The sequence below is a fragment of the Oncorhynchus mykiss genome, chromosome 25 (assembly GCF_013265735.2).
Source record: "Oncorhynchus mykiss isolate Arlee chromosome 25, USDA_OmykA_1.1, whole genome shotgun sequence".
In the NCBI taxonomy this organism is placed as follows: Eukaryota; Metazoa; Chordata; class Actinopteri; order Salmoniformes; family Salmonidae; genus Oncorhynchus; species Oncorhynchus mykiss.
The window spans coordinates 16,697,587-16,723,060 of record NC_048589.1 but is presented as its reverse complement, the minus strand read 5'-3'; the positions used below and the strand labels follow the sequence as shown (position 1 = coordinate 16,723,060).

At 41.0% G+C, this 25,474-nt stretch overlaps 1 protein-coding gene across 2 annotated transcripts; it reads right to left on the bottom strand.

The window, feature by feature from the left end:
* Positions 1–4,608: 4,608 nt before the first annotated feature.
* Positions 4,609–23,537, bottom strand: LOC110505444. 2 transcript variants are annotated; one of them, XM_021584662.2, is made up of 6 exons: positions 22,647–23,537; positions 15,620–17,137; positions 15,079–15,383; positions 13,892–13,992; positions 6,477–6,576; positions 4,609–6,314 (listed from the first exon to the last, which is right to left on the bottom strand). In XM_021584662.2, exons 2-6 carry the CDS (start codon positions 17,063–17,065, stop codon positions 6,185–6,187), a joined length of 2,082 nt encoding a protein of 693 aa, XP_021440337.2. In that variant the 5' UTR covers positions 17,066–17,137; positions 22,647–23,537; the 3' UTR covers positions 4,609–6,184. The 2 variants fall into 2 exon arrangements, with proteins under 2 accessions (XP_021440337.2, XP_021440338.2); XM_021584663.2 differs by lacking the exon at positions 22,647–23,537 and adding an exon at positions 21,765–22,519.
* Positions 23,538–25,474: the final 1,937 nt, after the last annotated feature.

Genomic DNA, 25,474 nt, shown 5'->3' with positions numbered 1-25,474 from the left:
AATTCTAAATAAATCAGTGTCACAAGCAAAGCACCCTCACACCTCCTCCTCCATGCTTCACGATGGGAACCACACATGCGGAGATCATCTGTTCACCTACTCTGCGTCTCACAGACACAGCGGTTGGAATCAACAATCTCAAATTTGAAATAATCAGACCAAAAGGACAGATTTTCAGTCTAATGTCCACTGCGTGTGTTTCTTGGCCAAAGCAAGTCTCTTCTTATTGGTGTCCTTTATTAGTGGTTTCTTTGCAGCAATTTGACCATGAAGGCCTGATTTACACACACTCTGAACAGTTGATGTTGAGATGTGTCTGTTACTTGAACTCTGTGATTTATTTGGGCTGCATCTGAGGAGTAGTTAACTCTAATGAACTTATCCTCTGCAACAGAGGTAACTCCGGGTCTTCCTTTCCTGTGGCAGTCCTCATGAGAGCCAGTTTCATCATAGCGCTTGCTGGTTTTTGCAACTGCACTTGAAGAAACGTTCAAAGTTCTTGAAATTTTCTGTATTGACTGACCTTCATGTCTTAGTATTAATGGACTGTCGTTTCTCTTTGCTTATTTGAGCGGTTCTTGTATACCACCCTTATCTTGTCACAACACAATGGATTGGCTCAAACGCATTAAGGAAAGAAATTCAACAAATTAACAAGGAACACCTATTAATTGAAATGCATTCAAGGCGACTACCTCATTAAGCTGAGATGGCGCCGGAGCAGAAGGCAGATGTTTTACGTGCCCCCAACCGATTGTTTTTTTGTTTGTTTATCTGCGTTGTTTGGAACTTATTTTTGTACGTAATTTGGCCGCTACCGTCTCTTATGACCGAAAATAACTTCTAGATATCAGGACTGCAATTACTCACCATGGACTAGCAGAATAATTGTACTTCTTTCACGACTTTGAAAAGCCCGAGGTGGAGGATATAGAGCTCCCTCGGGAACAGACCCCGACCCCATTGATCTTCGTGAAGAGGCGGCGGAGAAAGAGGCCTGAGGGCGGAGGTGATCAAATTAACCCACACTCCTCTCAACTCTGCTAGCAAACATGCAATCTTTGGACAATAAAATTGAGGAGTTATTGGGAAGATTAAACTACCAAAGGGATATTAAAAACTAACATCTTATGCTTCACAGGGTCGTGGCTGAACGACAACAATATCAACATAGAGCTGGCTGGTTATACGATGTACCGGTAGGATAGAACAGTGGCGTCTGCTAAGACAAGGGGTGGCGGTCTATGTATTTTTGTAAAAAACAGCTGGTGCACGATACCTAAGGAAGTCTCGAGCTATTGCACGCCTGAGGTAGAGTTTCTCATGATATGCTGCAGTCCACATTACCTACCGAGAGATTACCTATATTCTTTGTAGCTGTTTTACATACCACCATAGTCAGAGGCTGGCACTAAGATAGCATTGAATGAGCTGTATTCCGCCATAAGCAAACCAGAAAACGCTCACCCCGAGGCGGTGCGCCTAGTAGCTTGGGACTTTAATGCAGGGAAACTTAAATCAGCTTTACCAAATTTCTATCAGCATGTTAAAGGTGCTACCAGAGGGAAAAGAACTCTGGACCATCTATACTCCAAACACAGATATGCATACAAAGCTCTCCCTCACCCTCCATTTGGCAAATCTGACCATAATTCCATCCTCCTGATTCCTGCTTACAAGCAAAAATGAAAGCAGGAAGCACCAGTGACTAGATCAATTAAAAAAAGTGGTCAGATGAAGCAGATGCTAAGCTACAGGACTGTTTTGCAGACTGGAATATTCTCCGGGATTCCTCCAATGTCATTGAGGAGTACACCACATCTGTCATTGGCTTCATGACATCGTCCCCACAGTGATGGTACGTACATACTCAAACAAAAAAGCCATGGATTACAGACAGCATCCGCACTGAGCTAAAGGCTAGAGCTACCGCTTTCAATGAGCGGGACTCTAACCCGGAAGCTTGTAAAAAAATCTGACGACCATCAAAACAGGCAAAGCGTCAATACAGGATCAAGATCGAGTCGTACTACTCCAGCTCTGATGCTCGTCGGATGTGGCAGGGCCTGCAAACCATTACAGACTACAAAGGGAAGCACAGCCGAGATCTGCCCAGTGACACGAGCCTACCGGACGAGCTAAACTACTTATATGCTCGCTTCAAGGAAAATAACACTGAAACATGCATGAGAGCGCCAGCTGTACCGTAAGACTGTGTGATCACGCTCTCCACAGCCAATGTAAGTAAGATGTTTAGACGGGTCAACATTCACAAGGCTGCAGGGCCAGATGGATTACCAAGATGTGTACTGCGAGCATGCACTGACCAACTAGCAAGTGTCTTCGCTGACATTTTCGACTGCTCACTGTCTGAGTCTGTAATACCAACATGTTTTATGCAGACCACCATAGTGCCTGTACCAAGAACACTAAGGTAACCTGCCTAAATGACTACCGGCCCGTAGCACTCACATCTGTAGCCATGAAGTGCTTTGAAAGACTGGCCATGGCTCACATCAACACCATCATCCCAGAAACCCTAGACCCAGTCCAATTTGCATACCGCCCCAACAGATCTACAGATGATGCAGTCTCTATTGCACTCCACACTGCCCTTTCCCACTTGGACAAAAGGAACACCTATGTGAAAATGCTATTCATTGAATACAGCTCAGCGTTCAACACCATAGTGCCCTCAAAGCTCATCAATAAGCTAAGGAATCTGGGACTAAACACCTCCCTCTACCACTGGATCCTGGACATCCTGACGGGCCGCCCCCAGGTGGAAAGGGTAGGTAACAACACATCCGCCACGCTGATAACACAGGAGCCCCCTCAGAAGTGCATGCTCAGCCCCCTCCTGTACTCCCTGTTCACTCATGACTGCTCGGCCAGGCACGACTCCAATGCCATCATTAAATTTGCAGATGACAAAAGTGGTAAGCCTGATCACCGACAACGAGACAGCATATAGGGAGGTCAGAGACGTGGCCGTGGGGTGCCAGGACAACCACCTCTCTCTCTGTCAACGTGATCAAGACAAAGGAGGTGATTGTGGACTACAGGAAAAATAGGACCGAGCACGCGCCCATTCTCATCGACAGGGCTGCAGTGAAGCAGGTTGAGAGCTTCAAGTTCCCCCCCAGGAGACTGAAAAGATTTGGCATGGGTCCTCAGATCCTCAAAAAGGTTCTACAGCTGCACCAGAGAACATCCTGACTAGTTGCATCACTGCCTGGTATGGCAACTGCTCGGCCTTCGACTGCAAGGCACAACAGAGGGTAGTGAGAACGACCCAGTACATCACTGGGGCCAAGCTTCCTGCCATCCGGGACCTCTATACCAGGCGGTGTCTGAGGAAGGCCCTAAAAATTGTCAGACTCCAGCCACCCTAGTCATAAAAATAGTCAGACTGCTAACACATGGCAAGCGGTACCGGAGCGTCAAGTCTAGGTCCAAGAGGCTTCTAAAGAGGGTAGAAGCTTCTAAAGAGCTACCCCCAAGCTATAAGACTCCTGAACATCTTGTCAAATGGCTACTCGCATTGTCATCTATGCATGGTCACTTTAATTAACTCTACTTACATACATACTACCTCAACTAACTGGCACCCACCTGTATATATTGCTATTTTTTACTGCTGCTCTTTAATTACTTGTTACTTTTATCTCTTATCCGTATTCTTTGAAACTGCACCGTCGGTTAGGGGCTCGTAAGTAAGCATTTCACTGTAAGGTCTACACTGGTTGTATTCGGTGCATATGATTCATAGAATTTGATTTGATTGAGAGAATGCCAAGAGTGTGCAAAGCTGTCATCAAGGCGAAGGGTGGCTACTTTGAAGAATCTCAAATATATTTAGATTTGTTTCACACGTTTTTGGTTACTACATGATTCCATGTGTTATTTCATAGTTTGTCTTCACTATTACTCTACAAATGTAGAAAATAGTAAAAAATAAAGAAAAACCCTGTAATGAGTAGGTGTCAAAACATTTGACTGGTACTGTAGCTTCAAATTTAAATGACTCAAACCAAACTATAAATTGTATAAATGTATATACAAATATTGAAAGCATTTAATGAGATAATGAAAATGTTTGCAACATGAAAATTGTGTAATTCATTGACGGTCTCTAACTAGCCCCGGAGATAGGCTATCCAAAGTTCAATCAATATTGCCAGTTGCACACCTGTCAGCTGAAGCTAATTGGCTAAATAATTTGGCTAACTCTTCCCACCTGCAAACACACAAGACACCCACATCAAACTGCACCCAGAAACCAACTCACATTTGAATTCAGTCACGGCATCTAGCATTTCTTCATGAACCAAATCTAAAACAAGGCCAAATCAGAAAGTGCATGTTGCTCTTTAATGAGGGATAGCATGGTTCTACGATTATGCACAAGGTTACACAATGTCTATAATGTGGATTATGGTGTATGCTTACTTGTGTACGGTTAATAAAATAAGTGATTTAACATTAAATCATTTTCTGCTCCTTTTCTCACAGCTGGATTCAAAAATACTACAGTACCAATAGACCATGTCAAATCATTTTCTTCCAGGATTCCAACAATGGTAACTGAGAGGGATGAACTTGAGCTTAGTGTTCATATCCACATTTTTTATTTATTTAACTAGGCAAGTCAGTTCAGAACAAATTCTTATTTACAATGATGGCCTACCATATCCACATGTAGGTAATTAAATCATATGCTATTTAAAGCTGTTAGCAATAAGCTTAAATCAGAGGTTGAATAGCATATTATATGATTATGAGAACCTAAAAGATAAAGTAAATTAGTAAGCAAGCTTAGATGGTCATAGGTAGGCTGCACTGCAATTCCATCATCTTTATTGTAAACTGCCAAAGTGCTCCATTTATTTTTTCTTATAAATGAAACCTCTATTCTATTAGCATCAGTGAGCCACATGCAATATCTCCTCAGTCATCGAGTGCACTCATATGGTATTCTGACTGGGCTAGACATTCATCCTTGTAAAAGTTCACTCAGGGTTTCAGGCAACTGCTTTTAATGTGAAATCAGAAACCTGTGCGAGAAATGTGCCGAGATTCACAATGTCAAAGAAAATAGGCCACACATAACAGATCCCTACAAATCAGGTTTCTCACCAAATTCCCACACTAGATTATGTTTACAGATGTCTCTCCAACACAAGCATCAATACAAGGCCAATCCATATCGCTTCGCTGCACAGAATATAGATAAAGTAGAGAATTTTAAGAGTTGACCTAATCCATGTGACAAACTAATAACTCCCTTAATTTTGTTAGACAAGAAATCTAAGATGGAACAAAAACTTCAAGCAACCATAACATGGCCTCAAATACTCAGGCATATGCTAATAAACAAATGACAGGCCAGAGGCAGTAAGTGAACAGCATCTGGAACAATACATATGGCACCACACCTTGGAAATGGTGTAGATCAGTTATGATTTGATTGTCCCTTCAAAGTGTTCCAACTGAACCAAGGGGCTAATCAGAACCAAGTACTAACAAAGTGTTGGATGATTTGTTTGTACTTCAACAGCAAGAATGCAACATGTATGGGGAAAGAAATTCAACTGCACAAATAAAAGTTTAGCCATGGAAATGTGCACAATATTCAAAAAGGAGTTCTTTAAAACATTAAAAAAAAACCTGTGCAAACAAGGTGCCTAGCACAAACTAGGAGTACAGTACAAAAAGGAAATAAGTGCAGACAGGAGACAAGCACGCACAACGATTGGCTATTACGTTATTTTTGTTCCTTTTCTGTCATCAATGTTATACTAGTTGGTAAGCTGAAAGGAACATAATTTAAATTCAAGTACAACAAGAAAATAGATTAATCACACTAAAATCCACAATATTACTGTCTCAGATCGAACAAATTGAAAAAAATTATAATCTCTGGGCTTCAAGACACTAACAATAAACATACAAATCTTGAGCGAGGATAAATTAATTAATTTCAAACAAAAAACAATAAGTGAAAGACATTGTTAAAAGCTGAGCAGAAGTAAAGGATTCATTCAAGTTTTAACCGTGGTTCTAGGCTTACAATATAAGAGCTCAAATCTTAGACACCTAATGACCTGAGTGATGTCATTTGCCAAATTTAAAAGTGTACTGCCCAATACATTCCTCTGGTAAAATGCTTTGTTGCTTGGATTTACAGAACTGGACTTCTCTCAAAGATCTGTGGGAGATTGGCAAAGCGCTGGTGGTTCCTGTAGTTCTGGTTCTGCCATTCGTCCAGAGTGTAATTTGTTCTGTCATTTCCAAATCGTCTTTGGTAATTTCTGATGAACAAACATTTGAGAAAAAAAATTGTATGGGGTAAAGTGAAATCAATACTCAGAAAGGAGTATGTGACTGCATTAGAAAAGATGCAATCAATTGTCCAATTAAGACTCTACAGAGGGCAGCAGTAGAAAAACACGCATGTAGATAGATGCCTGTACCTGCGGGTGAGATCCGAGGGGTGCTGCCACTGCCTGCCGTTGGTGCCTGGTCTCTGATCGGCAACATGGTTCATCAGGTTCAGCAGCTCAGTCATTACCCCTGGAGACAAACCCATACAGGTAGCACACACACACACACACACACACTACAAGCTGAACAATTACTATGAAGAAGATGATACAGGACAGCAAGAATATACAGCATCAATGGCACAGAAAACCTGGGAATTATGCCATTTGAGGGTCATTACAAGCATTATTCAGAAATCTAGAACAAGTGGCTTCAGATAAGTGTCTGCTAAATTACCATTACTATTATTTTTATTAATAATATTAGATTAAGCTGTGTCCATAACAAAAAGGATATAATTAGGGCACAAAATAGACAATTAAGAAAAAAAACCTAGCCAGTCAGTGAGCAAGTCCTAATAACTGTATTTCTGTGAAAAAAGTAAAACTATCAATGAAAAATGGAAAGACAACTTCCTAGTGAAGGTGATTATCCTAGCCCAAGCAGCTCTTAAGATTTGTTACATGTGTGGTAAAGTACCTGGCGACGGCTTAAGCGCCTACACCAGCAAAAAAAAGATGGTGCCCAGAGCTTACCTATGATGTTGCACAATTGTCAATTTTAGTCAAAGTATGGTATATTTGGGCTTGAAGTGGGAAATCCGAAGTGGGAACTTTGTGGAAATCCATGTCAATGACGTGCAAGTGCTTTCTGACTTGCGTGTCATTTACATTTAAAATTGTACTATTTTCTACATTGTAGAGTAATAGTGAAGCCATCAACATTATGAAAGAACAAACATGGAATTATGTAGTACACAAAAATGTTAATCTAAATATATTTTATATTCTTCAAAGTAGCCACCCAAATCAATTAAATAAATGCTTCAGAGTTCAAGTAACAGACATCTCAACATCAACTGTTCAGAGACTGAATCAAATTGTATTAGTCACATGCGCCAAATACAAAATTACTGTGAAACGGTTAATTAAACTGCTGGTCTTTTTTAATTAAAGACCAGCAGTAAAAAAAAAAAAATATATATATATATATATATATATATATAAAGGGGGATGCCAGTACAGAGTCAATGTGCAGGGCACTGGTTCGTTGAGGTAGTATGTACATGTAGGTAGAGTTAATTAAAGTGACTATACAGGCAGTGGTGTGGAGAGGGGCAATGCAAATAGTCTGGGTAGCCATTTGACTAGATGTTCAGGAGTCTTATGGCTTTCTAGTCCGGTGCCGACAGAGATGGCAGTCCTCGCTTCGCGTTCCTAGGAAACTATGCAGTGTTTTTTTTTTTTTTTACGTGTTATTTCTTACATTGGTACCCCAGGTAATCTTAGGTTTCATTACATACAGTTGGGAGGAACTACTGAATATAAGAGCAACGTCAACTCACCATCATTACGACCAGGAATATGACTCTCCCGAAGCGGGTCCTGTGTTGGTTTCATCTTGGTTTCGCCTGTAGCATTAGTTCTGTGGCACTCACAGATAATATCTTTGCAGTTTTGGAAACGTCAGTGTTTTCTTTCCAAAGCTGTCAATTATATGCATAGTTGAGCATCTTTTCGTGACAAAATATCTTGTTTAACCTCTAGCGCTGAGCCATGCCGGATCCGGTAGCGTAATGATAGCCTCAAGCTCAATACCATAACGCAACGTTAACTATTCATGAAAATCGCAAATGAAATGAAATTAATATACTAACTCTCAAGCTTAGCCTTTTGTTAACAACACTGTCATCTCAGATTTTCAAAAATATGCTTCTCAAGCATAGCAAACTAGCATTTGTGTAACAGTACTGATAACTAGCGTAGCATTTAGCATTAGCAGGAAACATTTTCACAAAAACCAGCAAAAACATTCAAATAAATATTTTACCTTTGAAGAACTTCGGATGTTTTCAATGAGGAGACTCTCAGATAGCAAATGCTCAGTTTTTTCCAAAAAGATTCTTTGTGTATTAGAAATAGCTCCGTTTTGTACATCACATTTGGCTACAAAAAAACCCCGAAAATTCAGTCCTCAAAACGCAAACTTTTTTCCAAATTAACTCCATAATATCGACTGAAAACATGGCAAACGTGGTTTAGAATCAATCCTCAAGGTGTTTTTCACATATCTCTTCGATGATATATCGTTCGTGGAAGCATGGTTTCTCCTCTCCATCAAATGGAAAAATACTTGCACCTGGCTTTGCGCACCAATTTCGACGCAGGACACCAGGCGGACACTTGGAAAATGTAGTCTCTTATGGTCAATCTTCCAATGATATGCCTACAAATACGTCACAATGCTGCCGACATCTTGGGGAAATGGCAGAAGGTCTAAGCTTATTCCTGTCGCATTCACAGCCATATAAGGAGACATTAGAAAACAGAGCTTCAGAAATTCTGCTCATTTCCTGTTTGACGTTTCATCTTGGTTTCGCCTGTAGAATGAGTTCTGGGGCACTTACAGACAATATCTTTGCAGATTCTGAAACTTCAGAGTGTTTTCTTTCAAAAACTGTCAAGAATATGCATAGTCGAGCATCTTTTCGTGACAAAATATCGCGCTTAAAACGGGAACGTTTTTTATCCAAAAATGAAATAGCGCCCCCTATATCGAAGAAATTAAGTGGCATTGTTTAAAGTGGCTAGTGATACATTTTTTTACATCCATTTCCATTATTAAAGTGGCTGGAGTTGATTCAGTATGTTGGCAGCAGCCACTCAATGTTAATGGTGGCTGTTTAACAGTCTGATGGCCTTGAGATAGAAGCTGTTTTTCAGTCTCTCGGTCCCTGCTTTGATGCACCTGTACTGCCCTCGCCTTCTGGATGATAGCGGGGTGAACAGGCAGTGGCTCGGGTGGTTGTTGTCCTTGATGATCTTTATGGCCTTCCTGTGACATCGAGTGGTGTAGGTGTCCTGGAGGGCAGGTAATTTGCCCCCAGTGATGCATTGTGCAGACCTCACTACCCTCTGGAGAGCCTTACGGTTGTGGGCGGAGCAGTTGCCGTACCAGGCGGTGATACAGCCCGACAGGATGCTCTCGATTGTGCATCTGTAGAAGTTTGTGAGTGCTTTTGGTGACAAGACACATTTCTTCAGCCTCCTAAGGTTGAAGAGGCGCTGCTGTGCCTTCTTCACAACGCTCTGTGTGGGTGGACCAATTCAGTTTGTCTGTGATGTGTACGCGAGGAACTTAAAACTTACTACCCTCTCCACTCCTCTGCTGTTTCCTGACGTCCACAATCATCTCCTTTGTTTTGTTGACGTTGAGTGTGAGGTTGAGGTTATTTTCCTGACACCACACTCCGAGGGCCCTCACCTCCTCCCTGTAGGCTGTTTCGTTGTTGTTGGTAAACAAGCCTACCACTTTAATGTCGTCCGCAAACTTGATGATTGAGTTGGAGGCGTGCATGGCCACGCAGTCGTGGGTGAACAGGGAGTACAGGAGAGGGCTCAGAACGCACCCTTGTGGGGCCCCAGTGTTGAGGATCAGCGGGGTGGAGATGTTGTTACCTACCCTCACCACCTGGGGGTGGCCGGTCAGGAAGTCCAGTACCCAGTTGCACAGGGCGGGGTCGAGACCCAGGGTCTCGAGCTTGATGACGAGTTTGGAGGGTACTATGGTGTTGAATGCTGAGATGTCATAGATGAACAGCATTCTCACATAGGTATTCCTCTTGTCCAGATGGGTTAGGGCAGTGTGGTTGCGATTGCGTCGTCTGTGGACCTATTGGGGCGGTAAGCAAATTGGAGTGGGTCTAGGGTGTCAGGTAGGGTGGAGGTGATATGGTCCTTGACTAGTCTCTCAAAGCACTTCATTATGACTGAAGTGAGTGCTACGGGGCGGTAGTCGTTTAGCTCAGTTACCTTAGCTTTCTTGGGAACAGGAACAATGGTGGCCCTCTTGAAGCATGTGGGAACAGCAGACTGGGATAAGGATTGATTGAATATGTCCGTAAACACACCAGCCAGCTGGTCTGCGCATGCTCTGAGGACGTGGCTAGGGATGCCGTCTGGGCCTGCAGCCTTGCGAGGGTTAACACGTTTAAATGTTTTACTCACGTTGGCTGCAGTGAAGGAGAGCCCGCAGGTTTTGGTAGCGGGCCATGTCAGTGGCACTGTATTGTCCTCTAAGCGAGCAAAAAAAGTTATTTAGTCTGTCTAGGAGCAAGACATCCTGGTCCGCGACAGGGCTGGTTTTTTCTACTTTGTCTCTATACTGACACTTAGCTTGTTTGATTGCCTTGCAGGTGGAATAGCTACACTATTTGTATTCGGTCATGTTTCCGGTCACCTTGCCTGAGCTCTCTTGAATTTTTTCAACATTTTGTTAAAAATCGCACAAAATTTCAACGTCCTGCTACTCATGCCAGGAATATAGTATATGCATATGATTAGTATGTGCGTTTCTAAAACGGGTTAAATCATGTCTGTGACTATAACAGAACGTGAATAGCAGGCAAAATCCCAAGAAAAACCTGTTCACAAAAAAAAAAAAAAAAACAGTATCCATCCGCCAGTCTCTGAATTGTCTATGGCAAGGGAAAATAGATAGCGGCCAGTTTACAGTTCCTACAGCTTCCACACGATGTCGCCAGTACTGGCAATTGGGTTGAAGTTAATCCTTGGTGAAATGAGAAATAGGCACTTCCTGTCATCCAGTACACAGGAGGAAGTTTATGGAAGAGAGAATATGGACCATGATTTCAAGAGTAGCTGCTATTGAATACAGATCGCCCCGTGATCAATTTGATCGATTATTAACGTTTACAAATACCTAAAGTTGGGTTACAAAAGTAGTTTGAAGTGTTTTGTCAAAGTTTATAGGCAACTTTTTTAATTTAAAAAAATGACGTTGCGTTTTGGAAAGCTGTTTTTTCCTGGATCAGACGGGCTATATAAATGGACATTTTGGGTATACATGGATGGATTTAATCGAGAAAAAAAAAGACCCAATTGTGATGTTTATGGGACATATAGGAGTGCCAACAAAGAAGCTCGTCAAAGGTAATGAATGTTTTATATTTTATTTCTGCGTTTTGTGTAGCGCCGGCTACGCTAATTATTTTGTTTACGTCCCCTTCAGGTATTTCGGGGGGTTGCATGCTATCAGATAATAGCTTCTCATGCTTTCGCCGAAAAGCATTTTAAAAATCTGACATGTTGGCTAGATTCACAACGAGTGTAGCTTTAATTCAGTACCCTGCATGTGTGTTTTAATGAAAGTTTGAGTTTTATCGAGTACTATTAGCATTTGGCGTTGCGCATTTCCATTTCCTGTTGGCTAGCGTCTCACCTGGCTCTAAGAGGGTTTAACGTAGCGTTATGGTAATGAGCTTGAGGCTATAATTACGATCCCGGATACGGGATTGCTCGTCACAACAGGTTTAATATAATGTTTACATACCCTACATTACTCATCTCATATGTATATACACTGTACTCTATACCATCTACTGTATCTTTCCTATGCCGTTCTGTACCATCACTCATTCACATATCTTTATGTACATATTCTTTGTCCCTTTACACTTGTGTGTATAAGGTAGTAGTTGTGGAATTGTTAGGTTAGATTACTCGTTGGTTATTACGGCATTGTCGGAACTAGAAGCCAAAGCCTTTCGCTACACTCGCATTAACATCTGCTAACCATGTGTATGTGACAAATAAAATTTGATTTGGGGGTAGAAGCTGTTTAAAAGCCTCTTGGGCCTAGAGTCAGGGCTTCATGGTATAATTGCTGCAAAAAAACGAATACTAAAAGGACACCAATAAGAAGAAGAGACTTGCTTGGGCAAAGAAACACGAGCAATGGACATTACACCGGTGGAAACTTGTCCTTTGGTCTAGAGTCCAAATTGGACATTTTTGGTTCCAACCTCCATGTCTTTGTGAGACAGGTGAACAGATGATCTCCGCATGTATATTTCCCACCGTAAAGCATGGAGGAGGAGGTGTTATGCTGTGCGTGTGCTTTGCTGGTGACACTGTCTGATTTATTTAGAATTCAAGGCACACTTAACCAGCATGGTTACCACAGCATTCTGCAGCGATACACCATCCCATCTGGTTTGGGCTTAGTGGGACGATCATTTTTTTTCAACAGGACAATGACCCAACACATCTCCAGGCTGTGTAAGGGCTATTTCACCAAGGAGAGTGATGGAGTGCTGCATCCCACAATCCCCCGACCTCAACCAAATTGAGATGGTTTGGGATGAGTCAGACTGCAGAGTGAAGAAAAAGCAGCCAACAAGTGCACAGCATGTGGGAACTCCTTAAAGACTGTTGGAAAAGGATTCCAGGTGAAGCTGGTTGAGAGAAAGCTTTGCATGCTCTTGGCAGTCAAGGAAAAGGGTGGCTATTTGAAGAATCTCAAATAGAAAATATATTTTGATTTATTTTACACTTTTTTGGTTACTACATGATTCCATATGTGTTGTTTCATAGTCTTGAGGTCTTCACTATTATTCTAGAAAATATAAAAAAAGAAAGAAAATTAGTAGGTGTCCTAAAACATTTGACCGGTAGTGTACATGTACAAATTACCTCGACTAACCTGTACCCCTGCACATTTACTCGGTACCGGGCCCCTGTATATAGCCTTGTTATTGTTATGTAATTCTTCTGTTACTTTTATTTTATTTAGTTAAGAAAATATTAACTGTATTTCTTGAACTGCACTGTTGGTTAAATAAGGGCTTGTAAGTGTGCATTCGGCGCATGTGACAAATTAGATTTGATGTCTCTGAATGTCCTTGAGTGGCCCAGCCAGAGCCCGGACTTGAACCTGATTAAACATCTCTGGAGAGACCTGAAAACAGCTGTGCAGCGACGCTCCCCATCCAACCTGACAGAGCTCGAGAGGATCTGCAGAGACGAATGGGAGAAACTCCCCAAATACAAGTGTGCCAAGCTTGTAGCGTCAAACCCAAGAATACCTGAGGTTGTAATCGCTGCCAAATGAGCTTCAACAAAGTACTGAGTAAAGGGTCTGAATACTTACATGTGGTATTTCAGTTGTCATATACATACACACACGCTAACATTTCTAAATGACTGGTCTTTTCCTTTACGCACTGCACAGCAAAATTCATAGGTAGGTTAGGATTCAAGGTTATTAGGACTGGCATGAATTAAGTCTGACTTAGAACGGGACTTCACACAAAGCCTTACACATCATTACAGCCAACCACAGAGGATTCACGACAACATAAGATAAGGACTCAGTGTGGAAATGGGGTAAGGTTTTGGGGGCGATAAATAGACTTCAAGAGAACGAGAAATTAGTTGAAATAACTTATGTTGGGATAACAAGAACATTTCACTAAACTCACCAATTGAAGCACCCGGTTAGCACCAGGCCCCCAACATCCCAAATAATGAGATACACCTCTTACCTTCTCCTGCACCAATGTTCTCCCTTATGTGTCTGGTGACTGAGTCCACATAGAGCCACTTCTCACGCTGCCAGTCCTCCTCCCTGTCATAGACCACTGGCCTGGAAAAGACATCCACCCAATTCAAACACTCAAGAAATCTATTCTGCTTCCTTACACTCTCACAAGACCTCAGATCTGACAGAATTGAATAAGTAATGCTTTATTGAGGCTTTGACCATTCAAGTCATGTAAAAGTATTGATTAAATAAAGATGCATTTGTGAAGTGGTTGAGTGGGAGAATAACCAGACCGTCTGTCTACATTCAGAGAAGAAAAATAAACCAGTCTCTCTGGAAATAATACCAGTCAGCAGGGCCTGAAGCAAAATTTTTGGTCCAACAGCCAGCATGTAGATTTTAAAATTTACCCACCACCCAAAATATTTTTGTCTGCTGGAATTACACCAACACAAAAAAAGGGATGAGGATCCTTTGTCATGTTTCTAAATCAATAATTGTATTACTAGTAAGATGTAATGAGGAATAGTGTTTCATTTGATCTTTTGTGACCAAGTCTTTAAACCAAAATGTCAGATGAGACAAATGTTCGCCTGCCCCTTTCAGGGCGGGAGGTTACTGTGGTAATGCCAGTTGAGCCATGTTTGTGCCTGTGAGAGTCTGACTAGGAGCCAACGTCTTCTCTTCCCTAGCAGTTGAAACTCAAACATTGAAAAACAACCTAGCTTGTGAACAAAACAAAGTAAATAGCCATGAAACACAAGGACAGTCTCACTTCAGTCAACTTTCGTTATGCCTATGAGTAGCGCTTCTAAGCACTTGACGTCAGCACAGCCCCCAGCCAGGCAATGTTGCTGAGCGATGTGGGATAGGCTATAGGATTAATAGTTATTTGACTATGTGCGATTCATTTACCAACTATGAAACAAAAAACAGCCGAAAGACTGCGGATGCATTTATTTTGCTATAAATCATACTATTTTAATTCATAAATGCAAGTGAAATGCTAGCACTGGAGTCTTGACCACCCGCCAACATGGCTGGTGAAATAGACATCTTACCGCCAATGCCGAAATCTGCCTGCATTTGGCGGGTGTTAATTTTAGGCCATGCCAGATAGGGAAGAAAAATCACCAAATTGCTCCCTCTAGAGGATATTTAGAAAACATCAAGGACTCTGAAATGTACCTTGGTGCAGTTTTCTGGACAGGTCTTGTATTGACCACTTTCTGGTCAGACGAAGTTGAAGCTGCCTGGACAGGTTTTATCTTTGTCACTTTCTGCCCAAGCGAAGGTTTATGGACAATTGTGTTCTTGATAATGTTCTGTCCAGGTGAAGGTTTCTGGACAGGTCTTGTTGTCATATTGACAACATTCTTCTCCAGAGAAGGTTTCTGCGCAGACCTGGTCTCAGACACTTTCTGCTCAGGCGGCGTTGAGAGTTGGCTGCTGCTGCTCTGTTGCACGCTGGGAACCACCAATACTGACCTCACCTGGACACAGCAGAAAGGTCTTACAGCAATATGACTAGAGAAATCCACACAAGCACTATACAGTCACAACCAAATCTAAGCTATCCTAACAGTTGATGCAGGGAAAACAAATACATTTCAAAACATGGCTATATGGACACAAAATACAGGATTTATTTTTGTTAATGATGAAATATGATTAGTTAAATCAAACAGCTACATTAAGAAAACAAAATAAATGCGTTCGGACCACTTACCTGGACTTGGAGAGGAAAGGCTTTCTCGTAGCTGGGCTCCACGGTTACCTCTTCAGCCAGGAGTGTGACCTGGCACTCATGAACTGAATCAAGCACACCTCCTCCCCCCTCCACCACATTTCCCTCACAACCCGCATTGAACTCCACTGGGGCAATGTGACACAATGAGGACTCCAGTATCGGGGCACCGATACTCCAATCGTCCCCTGCCGTACCCTCCAAGCCCTCATCTGCACCCTCCACTGGGACCAGAGGTGCCCCATATAACCCATAAGCTACATCCTCCGAAGTGAAAGAGTAGTGTGGCTGGCAAACCATAGCCTGGCCCCCATTGGGATCAGGGAACCCTGGAGGACATGGAGGCTCCCCATCATCTGACACAGCCACCTGCAGCCTCTGCATCACCTCCCTCCCCATAAACAAAGGGCTGGACGAGATGCGGGGCTGCAGGGGTGGCACAGCCTGAGACACATCCTTTCCTGCTTTAAGTGCCTCAAGGTAGGACCTGGAAAAAAAACCCTCAATGCTCACAACCTCCTCTTCCTCCTGATGGTTTATCTCCTCATTGCCCTCTTTTCCCCTTTCTCCTTCTCCCACCATCTTCTCTCCTTTCCCCTCCTCCCTCTCTCCTACGTCATATCCCTCCCTTGAAACCTGGTCCTGTGTTGGACTATGAGCTAAGAAAGGCTTAGTTTGCTGGGTGTCGCCGTCACTGGGGTTACGGGTGCCGTCGTCGTAAAAACTGTTACAGCTATCGACAAAGGCTTCAATGCCCTCATCGCTCCCCCTGTCGCTGTCAATGGGGCTCAGGCACATGATGTCGTCAACGTCAAAGTCAAAAACAGGACCAAGGTCCATCGAGACTTTCTCAGGCTCATGGCTCAGGGTCTCAGACTCATTTGATACGGGGCCGCCTGGAGCTGCAGCACCACCCGGTCTACTTCCAGCCTCTCCTGCTTGGCCACACTGGATATGATCAGAGTTTGGCACACATATCACAGCTTCTGGTGTACCATTATCTTTGACTGCATTTTCAACACTAGATGGCACTTTCTGGAGGTCAGTGGTAGGGGAGACAGTGGCTACATCTGGAAGGATGCTGCATGAAACTACAACACAAGCCAGGTCTGGGGAGATGGCCTTAGGACTGCAGGGCTTTTTGTATGTAGTCTCGTACGTGTCATCAAGGCAGGAGTCATCCAATCGCCTCTTGTGTGTTGTAGGGGCATTGTTGTTCACAATCTCTATTTTCAAGTTGCAGAATGGATTGGATGAATTCCATGACTGGTTAGTGCCGCTAGGACTAACCCTACCGTTTTCACAAGTTATCATTCTAGAATAAACAGAGAGCGGTCTCAAGTGCCCAAAACTCTTATCATCTCCTCTTGGTTTTGCACTACTTAGCCTATGAAATATTGTCTTCAGAGGCTGGATAGGCCTCTCCATTGCCCCCGATACAGTGGTTAACCAGCTGGGGCTAAACAGATACCAGGATCAGGAACTCTTCTAGAATGTTTCCTAAAGGGTAGGAAAAAAAATGACATCCACAACTATTTTGCTTCAATTCCAATTCAGACCTTCTCTGAGCTACAGTTGTGAAACAGGAAAGAATAACTAAGCCCCTCTGGATCACATATTTTTGGAATCCTTCAGAATAAGAGTCACGTCCTGTACACCTGGTAAAAACTACAAAAACATTAAACGCAACATGTAAAGTGTTAGTCCAATGTTTCATGAGCTGAAATTAAAGATCCCAGAAATGTTCCACCCGCACAAAAAGCTTTTCTCTCTCAAATTCTAAGCACAAATGTATTTACATCCCTGTTAGTGAGCATTTCTCCTTTGTCAAAATAATTAATCAACCTGACAGGTGAGGCATATCAAGAAGCTGATTAAACAGCATGATCATTACACAGGTGCACCTTGTCCTGGGGACAATAAAAGGCCACTAAAATGTGCAGTTGTGTCAGGCAACACATTGTCAGATGTATCAAGTTGAGGGAGTGTGCAATTGGCATGCTGACTGCAGGAATATCCACCATAGCTGTTGCCAAAGAATTAGGGCTGAGCCCAATTGGTCGACTGGTCGATTGTTTGGTCGTTAGGCTATTGGTTGACCGGGATTGTTTTAGTTGAGTAGTAACATACATATACAGTGCCTTCGGGAAGTATTTCGACTACTTGACTTTTCCCACATTGTTATGTTACAACCTTCTAATAAAAAATAAAATAATAACTGTCACCAATCTACACACAATACACCATAATGACAAAGCGAAAACAGATTTTTAGAAATGTTGCAGTTGTATTAAAAATAAAAACGGAAATACCTTATTTTACATACCCTTTGCTACGAGACTCGAAATTGAGCTCAGGTATATCCGGTTTCCATTGATCATCCTTGAGATGTTTCTACAACTTCATTGGAGTCCACCTGTGAGGTTGAAGGAATTGTTCGTAGAGCTCCGAGACAGGATTGTGTCAAGGCACAGATCTGGGGAAGGGTACCAAAAAATGTCTGCAGCATTGAATGCCAAGCGTCACGTCTGGAGGAAACCTGGCACCATCCCTACGGTGAAGCATGGTGGTGATAGCATCATGCTGTGAGGATGTTTTTCAGCAGCAGGGACTGGGAGACTAGTCAGGATCGAGGCCAAGATGAACAGAGCAAAGTACAGAGAGATCCTTGATGGAAACCTATCCAGAGCACTCAGGAACTCAGACTGGGGCAAAGGTTCACCTTCCAACAGGACAACAATCCGAAACACACGGCCAAGACAACACAGGAATGGCTTCGGGACATGTCTTTGATTGTCCTTGAGTGGCCCAGCCAGAGCCCGGACTTGAACCCGATCAAACATCTCTGGAGAGTCCTGAAAATAGCTGTGCAGCGACGCTCCCCATCCAACCTGAGAGGATCTGCAGACAAGAATGGGAGAAACTCCCCAAATACAGGTGCGCCAAGCTTGTCGCATCATATCCAAGAAGACTTGAGGCTGTAATCGCTGCCAAAGGTGCTTCAAGAAAGTACTGAGTAAAGGTTCTAAATAATTATGTAAATGTGATATTTCAGTTTTTGTAAAAAAGTAAAAAATATGCACACAATTCTAAAAACCTGTTTTTGCTTTGTCATTATGGTGTCGTGTGTCAATTTCTGAGGGGGGGAAACGACTCCCCATCCCGCATGAGGGAGCGTAATCATCGACTGACACTAATTAGCATAACGCAACGGACATAAATATTCCTAGAAAATATTCATATTCATGAAAATCACAAGTGAAATATATTGAGACACAGCTTATCCTTTTGTTAATCACCCTGTCAACTCAGATTTTCAAAATATGCTTTACAGCCAAAGCTAGACAAGCATTTGTGTAAATATATCGATAGCCTAGCATAGCATTTTGTCCAGCTAGCAGCAGGTAACTTGGTCACGGAAATCAGAAAAGCAATCAAATTAAATTGTTTACCTTTGATGCGCTTCGGATGTTTTCACTCACGAGACTCCCAGTTTGATAGCCAATGTTCCTTTTTTCCAAAAATATTATTTTCGTAGGCGAAATAGCTCCGTTTGTTCTTCACGTTTGGCTGAGAAATCGCCCGGAAATTGCAGTCACGAAAACGCAGAAAAATATTCCAAATTAGCTCCATTATAAATCGACAGAAACATGGCAAACATTGTTTATAATCAATCCTCAAGGTGTTTTTCAAATATCTATTTGATAATATATCCACCGATTGGAATAATGGCTACCTCTGTATTTTACACGAGAATCACTCTGGGAGCATCAGCCGCTTACAGGTATTCTTCAACATAAATGCGTAAAACTACGTCACAATGCTGTAGACACCTTGGGGAATATGGAGAAAAAGTAATCTGGTTGATAGCCCATTCACTGCTCAATAGGGACGCATTGGAACGCAGCGCTTTCAAAACATGAGGCACTTCCGGATTGGATTTCTCTCAGGGCAATATCAGTTCTGTTATACTCACAGACAATATTTTTACAGTTTTGGAAACTTTAGAGTGTTTTCTATCCTAAGCTGTCAATTATATGCATATTCTAGCATCTTGTCCTGACAAAATATCCCGTTTACTACGGGAACGTTATTTTTCGAAAAATGAAAATAGTGTCACAAAAGGTTAATACATTTTAGAATAAAGCTGTAACGTAACAAAAACACTTCTGGTTACTACATGATTCCATATGTGTTATGAAAGAAGTGAGAAAGAAGTTATGCTTTATTTCATAATAATTTACAAGATTAGTATATATGTTTTTTTAAATTTTGTTTGGAGTGCTCCAAGTGAGTATGTGTCTGGTTTCTCTGTCCTGATAATGTTGAGGGAGCGCACGTATAGAAGTACCTGGCCTGCTGCGCGGAAATATACGAAAGTTTTTTTTTTTTTTAAACATCCATTTCAAATTATATATTAAATCTATAGTTCCTCAAAGTAAGCTATTTGAAAAATCTTTCCAACTATCCTCAGCATGAAAGAGCATTATAGGCCTACTGCTGCATTGGCCTATAGGCTATGAGTTTCATGTGCTCATTTCTTTACCCGCCAATGGATCATGATGTATCAATTAGAGGTTGACCGATTATGATAACGATTATTGGAGGACCAAAAAAGCCGATACCGATTAATCGGCCGATTTAAAAAAAAAAATGTAATAATGACAATTACAACAATACTGAATGAACACTTATTTTAACTTAATATAATACATCAATAAAATCAATTTAGCCTCAAGTAAATAATGAAACATGTTCAATTTGGTTTAAATAATGCAAAAACAAAGTGTTGGAGAAAAAAGTAAAAGTGCAATATGTGCTATGTTCCTTGCTCAGAACATGAGAGCATATGAAAGCTGGTGGTTCCTTTTAACATGAGTCTTCAATATCCCCAGGTAAGAAGTTTTAGGTTGTAGTTATTATAGGACCATTTCCCTCTATACCATTTGTATTTCATTAACCTTTGACTATTGGATGTTCTTATAGGCACTTTAGTATTGCCAGTGTAACAGTATAGCTTCCGTCCCTCTAGTTAGCGCGCACTAACTAGCTAGCCATTTCACTTCGGTTACACCAGCCTCATCTCGGGAGTTGATAGGCTTGAAGTCATAAACAGCGCAATGCTTGACGCACAACGAAGAGCTGCTAGCGAAACGCACGAAAGTGCTGTTTGAATAAATGTTTACGCGCCTGCTTCTGCCTACCACCGCTCAGTCAGATACAGTATAATCTGACTGAGTATACAAGTAAGGTTGCAAGATTGAATCCCTTGAGCTGACAATGTGAAAATCTGTTTTTCTGACCCTGAACAAGGCAGTTAACCCACCGTTCCTAGGCCGTCATTGAAAATAAGAAAATGTTAACTGATTTGCCTAGTTAAATAAAAGGTATATATAAAATTAAAATAAAATAGGCAAATCGGTGCCCAAAAATACAGATTTCCGATTGTTATGAAAACTTGAAATTGGCCCTAATTAAATCAGCCAATCCGATTAATCGGTCGACCTCTAGTATCAATATGGCAGAGGCTGGTGATCTCGCATTAGTCGACTTTAAACTTTTAGATTATATATTTTTTTGCGATTGACCACATGACAATTTTCAGAAAATGTTATTGAAATGAAACTGTCCACAAAAACACACATATGAAAATCATAACTGGCACACAGAAGGGTAGAACTGGTAGGATAAATTCTAACTTCCCCAAACTTGAAATTCACATGCAGCCTCTGAAGACTATAAAATAATTGCCTCCACGTTTCCATGGTCGGATTTTGCCTATAGGCTACTTTGTAGCAAGGTAAGATTATTAAAAACCACGCTGGGCCAATTGTGCACTTTTCAAATAATGAAATGAACACCCTTCGGGCCACTCTTGCCAGGAATGCGGAGTTTTTTGTATTTTTTTTTATTATTCTGTTGGTAAGCCTAAAAAGGTTTTTAGGCGAAATAACCCCATCAAAAGCAATAACTTCTTTAGAAGAGGTAATATGTCAGGCCTATTGGACCAAACTCAATGATAGTCTATAGCATAGACAATAGAATGAAAATGAACTGAACTTTTAAGCGATCTGATTTTTTGTTTCTAAATCATTTGCAACAATGATACACTTAGCTAGCTACCCACCTCGTTCCTTTCTGCTAGCATGTAGTACACCATCATGTTTCGGGAGGCGTGTCTTCTCAGATTCCACAATGACTCTTTAGTTGTGGACACTACATCACCGCACTCCCTCTCTTACTCTTTGTAAGTCAACTTGATCTTGCACCTGTGTGTTTTGTCAGTTTCTTAATGAAAATATGGAAAAAAGCCTTTGGGTAACTTGCTCCACGCTTCAGTCAAATTGGGCACGCGCAATTCCTCGCTCCGCTCACATACTCTGGGCCCAGTCTGATGACCTGGAGCCTGCCGCACCACCCTGGGAAGCTTCTCCTGTTATAGATGCACTTCAGACCCTGTCCTAACCCGAGATGTACTCTTAAGGAGCCGAACGTTACAGTTAGCCTAAGGACCTTGTGTTATTTTCAGAGGTAGACTGGCTCTGATAGCCAGAACACCACCTAAACGTGAATAGATTATCAATATACGGTTCTAGAAACACATGCGAAATGCACACTTACTGTATACTGTTAAAAATGCAGTTGGCTAACCTCACAAAATTACCATTATATTGATTTTTCTACTAACGTTACCTAGCCAACACTGTAGCTCGCTAGGAAATGCGATTCATCACGACACATCACAAAATAATTTGAGCCAGACTAGCTAGCTCAAGTTGGCATATTTCGTCTCATTTACTGTTATTTGAAGGTGCCATGCTTCAATAATTTTCTTAGATAGGTATTGTTTTACGTAAATTAAAGTTGTAAAAACATGCTAACGTTAACCGTTGACGTTAGCGCGTCGCTTCCCCCTCATCAGATTTTTTTTTTATCGGTCCAACACAAAAGTTTGATAGTTGGTTGTATAACTAGCTAACTGAACAGTAGCTAATGTTCATAAACTCACCACTTGTATTGTTGTCAAATCAGCCAATGCACAGCCAAAAACACTTGTGGTAATTGGCGCCTCAATTTAGCGGGGTGCCTCCGTGTAGCTGCATGCGCGAGGAAGAGCAATGAGTTCACGTGACATCTTCAAGTTAGAGGGTACATTTGACCGATGGACCAGAAATCTATCCTTATTTGGATACAATCGAAGTGAGGCGTGTGTACTAGAGTTTGACACGGAAACAGGGGTCCCACGGGATTCTGGCAGGAATGGGAGTCAAGTTCAGGACTGTCCAGAGGAACTGGTTTACTATCGCGCCTCGTTCCAGTTGTAGCCAGTCATTACTTTACCTCAGATGCACGCGGAGAAATGCACAATAACGCATGTCTATTGCCGCGTTCAAGGCAACTGGGAACTCTGAAATTACGAGGTTACATCATGACGTCGGTGATCTTCAGCTCGGAAAGTCAGAGCTCTAGAAAGAGCCCCGAGTTGGAATTCCGAGTTGGATGACCGTTCAAATCGATTTTTCCCAGTCGGAAAAGGAATAGATACCATTATAAATGAGACTCAAACAGGATTTTTGAAGGACCGTCACATAAACTCTAACATTCGTTTAGTCTTGGACCTTATAGATTATTCAGATGCAATTGACTCAGATGCGGTTGTCCTATTTTTTTACTTCTGTTAAGCCTTTGACACAATTGAACATGAATTTCTCTAGGTCTCTAAAACTTTTGGGATTTGGTGAAAATGTTATTAAAGTAATTCGCATGTTTTACAAAGATATAAATAGTTCTGTGCTACTAAACCCTAATACTTTCAAAAGATTCAGTATCAACAGAAGTGTACGACAGGGATGCCCAATTTGGCCATTTTTATTCATTTTGGTTGTGGAACTTCTATCTCTAGATATTCTGAATAATGCAAACCATTTTTAACAAAGAAATCAACATTTCCCAACTGGCTGATGATACTACTCTTTTCTTAAGAGACAAAGACCAGGTCGCCCATGCCCTTAATGCTATAACTGCATTTTCTATTGCATCAGGATTAATACTGAATGTTTCTAAATGTGAAATCTTATGTTTATTTGACTCTGATGATAAAGAAATAGAAAATATTCCTGTAAGGGACTGTGTTAAATATTTAGGAATACATCTGTCAAAAAAACACTAAGTCAGACAACATTTGAATTTCTCTCCTAAAATTAAGAGAACTAAAAATATATTTAAGAATTGGCTACAAAGAGATTTTTCTATACTTGGGAGAGTACTTCTGTCCAAGGCAGAGGGACTGTCGTTTTGTGTAACCCGCATTATCGTTATGTGTAAATCTTGCTACTTGTAAAGAGATCAATAAGACCTTTCTTGACTTCATCTGGAAAAATAAGTCTCACAAACTTAAAAAAATCTGTCCTTTCTAACAAAAGAGCTGAAGGCGGTCTAGAAGTGTTGGATTTTGTTGACATAAAATACACTTTCAAGATAAACTGGTTGAAAAAACGTTTGATCAATACTGATTCAATATGGTATTTCATACCAAATAATGTGTTTAATAAATTGGGAGTTCTTCAATTTTACTGAAATGTAATTATATTCCTGAAAGATTACCTGCTAAATTGGCTAGGTTTCACCAACAAGCTTTAATGGCATGGAAAATATGTTTCCTGCACAATTTTTCACATATGAACAATTTATAACATTGAAAGAGTTTCCAATACCTTTCAGAGAGTTTATTTCTGTGATCAAAGCCATTCCCAGTGGTCTAACTACACTAATTAAAACTAATCTTAGCTTTGGTAATGATCACAAAGTTTATCCAGAACTCAGATTGGAAGGCATGGGCTTACTTGAGAGATCTTGTTATAATAAATATATGAGACAAATTCTTCATTTACAAAACCAACTTACACCGAGAGGAAAGTTTTTCTGGAACATGCTTATTCCTGACATTGTCTGGAAAAAATGCATGGTTAAGGCCTTACAAATACTGTATACCAAACAAAGTTAAGGAAGTGCACTTCAACATTTTACATAAGATATATCCATGTAATTCTATGATATCCAAATGTGTGGCTATTGATGATATCTGCGTTTTCTGTGAAAAAGAAGGTGAGAATCTGTCTCACTAGTTCTTTGAATGTAAATTTGTGTCAGAAATACTTATTTACCATTATGAACACTGCCTGTTTTTGACATTAAATATATAATATGTTACTATTGCAGTGATAACAAGACCACTAAAATTATTGTAAAAATGTTAATTCTTGTTGCCAAATACTTCATACACAAACAAAAATTCCAAAATTCTATACCAAAATTACATATTTTTCTGATTGAATTCAACTATCTTATTAAAACATTAACCCCAGTGTATAACAACAAGAATAATATCTTCCTAAATCATTATAATAAGATTTTTCAGTGAATACAATTGCACTAAAATTGTTGATTTGTTGTATTAGTTTAGTGATATTTTTGGTGTTTGAGTATTTTCTTGTTAATACCTGTTTTGTTTTGTTAGACATGTTTGATGTAGCAATGTAAATAGATTTTTGTATTATGAATAATACACAGAAAAAAAACTAGTCACGGAAAAAAAAGAGCCCTAGAAAGAACCCCGAGTTGGAATTCCGAGTTGGATGACCTTTCAAATCGATTTTCCCAGTCGGAACTCGAATTTTTCCGAGTTCACAGTTGTTTTCAACGCGCCAATTATTCATGTATTCATCCGGCTCTGGTAAATACAACGGCTGCCTTCATTGATTACACCTTGTAGTGTTGTTATTAGCTGTGTAGCAAATGTCTCGTGAGCTCTGAGCAGCACAGCAGCCTAACCGAGCA